The sequence below is a fragment of the Gossypium hirsutum genome, chromosome A06 (genome assembly GCF_007990345.1).
Source record: "Gossypium hirsutum isolate 1008001.06 chromosome A06, Gossypium_hirsutum_v2.1, whole genome shotgun sequence".
Classification (NCBI taxonomy): domain Eukaryota; kingdom Viridiplantae; phylum Streptophyta; class Magnoliopsida; order Malvales; family Malvaceae; genus Gossypium; species Gossypium hirsutum.
In genome coordinates this window covers 82,445,987-82,448,083 of record NC_053429.1, presented here as the reverse complement: position 1 = coordinate 82,448,083, position 2,097 = coordinate 82,445,987, and the positions used below count along the sequence as shown (strand labels likewise).

The 2,097-nt window shown below is 45.1% G+C and overlaps 1 protein-coding gene across 1 annotated transcript; it reads right to left on the bottom strand.

Annotated features, from left to right (window-relative positions):
- Window positions 1-993: 993 nt before the first annotated feature.
- LOC107963037 (uncharacterized) lies at window positions 994-1,581 on the bottom strand. Its single transcript, XM_016899637.1, has 2 exons — window positions 1,495-1,581; window positions 994-1,434 (listed from the first exon to the last, which is right to left on the bottom strand). Exons 1-2 carry the CDS (start codon window positions 1,579-1,581, stop codon window positions 994-996), a joined length of 528 nt encoding a protein of 175 aa, XP_016755126.1.
- Between the last annotated feature and the right edge of the window lie 516 nt (window positions 1,582-2,097).

The window sequence follows — 2,097 nt, the reverse complement described above, 5'->3', positions numbered from 1 at the left end:
GCTCCCTATAGAGACACACTAGGGCGGATGAACCCACGATCCAACAACTCCTGAATCTGAGCTTTAAGCTTCGAAAGCTCATTCAGTGCCATTCGATAGGGAGCGATAGACACCGGAGCTGTACTAGGGAAAAGCTCAATCCCAAACTCCACCTCTCGGTTCGGAGGTAAACACGGTAGCTCCTCAGGAAAGAAGTTAGAAAATTCCCTTTCAGTGTCGATATCCTTTACAGTAGGGTCTCCAGAAGCGGAAACACTTTCGTAGGCCCAGTACGCCTCACACCCTTTATGAACTAGTTTCTCTGCCACCAGTGCAGAGATCACATTAGCCAGATAATTCTGACATTCTCCAATCATGACTACCTCATTATCCTCCTCAGTTCTCAAGACGACCCTCTTAGTCGCATAGTACAGACTGACACTGTGCTTGACCAACCAGTCCATACCCAGAATCAGGTTGAACTCCCCAAATGAAAGTTCCATCAGATTAGCTAGAAATATCGATCCTTGAACCTCCAACGGAACATCTCTATACAGTTTTCTAACCCGAATAGATTACCCTAACAGACTCAGTACAGTAACCTCACTCGTAGTGCTCTCAACCAAAATTCACAAGTTTTCAAACTTAATGCTAGCCACATAGAAATGTGTGGAACCTATGCCTATCAATGCAAGATAATGTAAATCATAAACTAAGAATGTACCCTGATAACGTCTAGAGGATCTCTGTCCTCTCAGTGACGTGCAGCATAAACAAGAGCAGGCTACCTTACCTTAGTCTGTCCAGCTCCTCTACCCGATGCTCTTTGTCCACAGCCCATATCATTACCACCCCTAGCCTGACCACGGCCTTTCAGTGTCTATTGTGCTAGTGCAATACCAGTACCCTGACCTTGCATTTAATCGGCCCTCAACAAACACTCCCTAATGCGATAATCCAATGATCCAATGATCCACACCTTAGACTCACTCCAATCCTCCACCAACACTCGCCCTAATGGCTTCTACCACAAATGACACATGGTTGTAGTCCAGTAGTACTAACAAGGGGCCCAACTCTAACTAGCCCATCAGATCTGGCCTTTTTTTTAGGCCTCTGTACAGAAATTGAGGGCTCCAAATCTCTCTTGTTCTTACCCCTCTCTTTGTCTATGTTTTGGTGCTCAGGGTGCTTAACATCCTTGGCGATCTTCGTCTTCTCGACCAGAATAGAAAAACCTCTTTCTCTCTGTGAAGCTATTAGAACTCTCAAATTATCTCTGAGGCCATCCTCAAAGCAGACACACCTCTCATACTCTAATGCCACCATACCTCGCACATAGCAGCTCAATCTTAAGAATTCGGCCTCATACTCAGCCATTGATCGATCCCCCTGCGTAAGATTCAGAACGTCCCTCCTACAAGCATCCATATAACTGGCTCCCACATATTTTCCCTGGAAAGCAGTCTTAAAGAATTCCCAGGTCAGACGTTCAGGCTAAATGCCCTCCCTAACGATCAGCCACCATTGGTAAGCCTCGTCTCGCAACAGAGAGATAGCACTCCTCAGTTTCTGCTCAGGGATGCAATCTAGGTCATCCATAATCTGCTCTGTGGCCTTAATCTAGTACTCAACCATATTAGGGGCGACTCTAATGGCACCCCTAAAAAGTTCAGCTCCATTGGACCGGAGTTGTTCCGCAACCGACCCATATTCTTCAGATCTAGTATTAGGCCCAATGACCCTCTCCAATCTCCTTAACATAAACTAAGATAATGCGTCATCCCTAGCCATGCGATCTTGAGACCTAGTCTCAATAGCAGGCGACACTGTTGTCTCACTTGTGTCCAAATTTGGCATACTACCAAGTGAAGAGGACTCAGCTTGAGCCCTCTACGGCCTCTACCTCGGCCTCTGGTACCTCATCCGCGAATGCCTCGTGCACTCATGTTTAGTTAGTTTTATCTGGTAGGAATTTTATAAATCAGTTACGGTTTCAGTATTTATTAACAGATGTTTTATGCAAACAGTTTTAGTAATTTAGAGTGATTTTCGCAAATCATAGTCTCTACCAGTTTTGCTGTAGACTCAGTTTACGACCTACAATAGTTTTTGAAT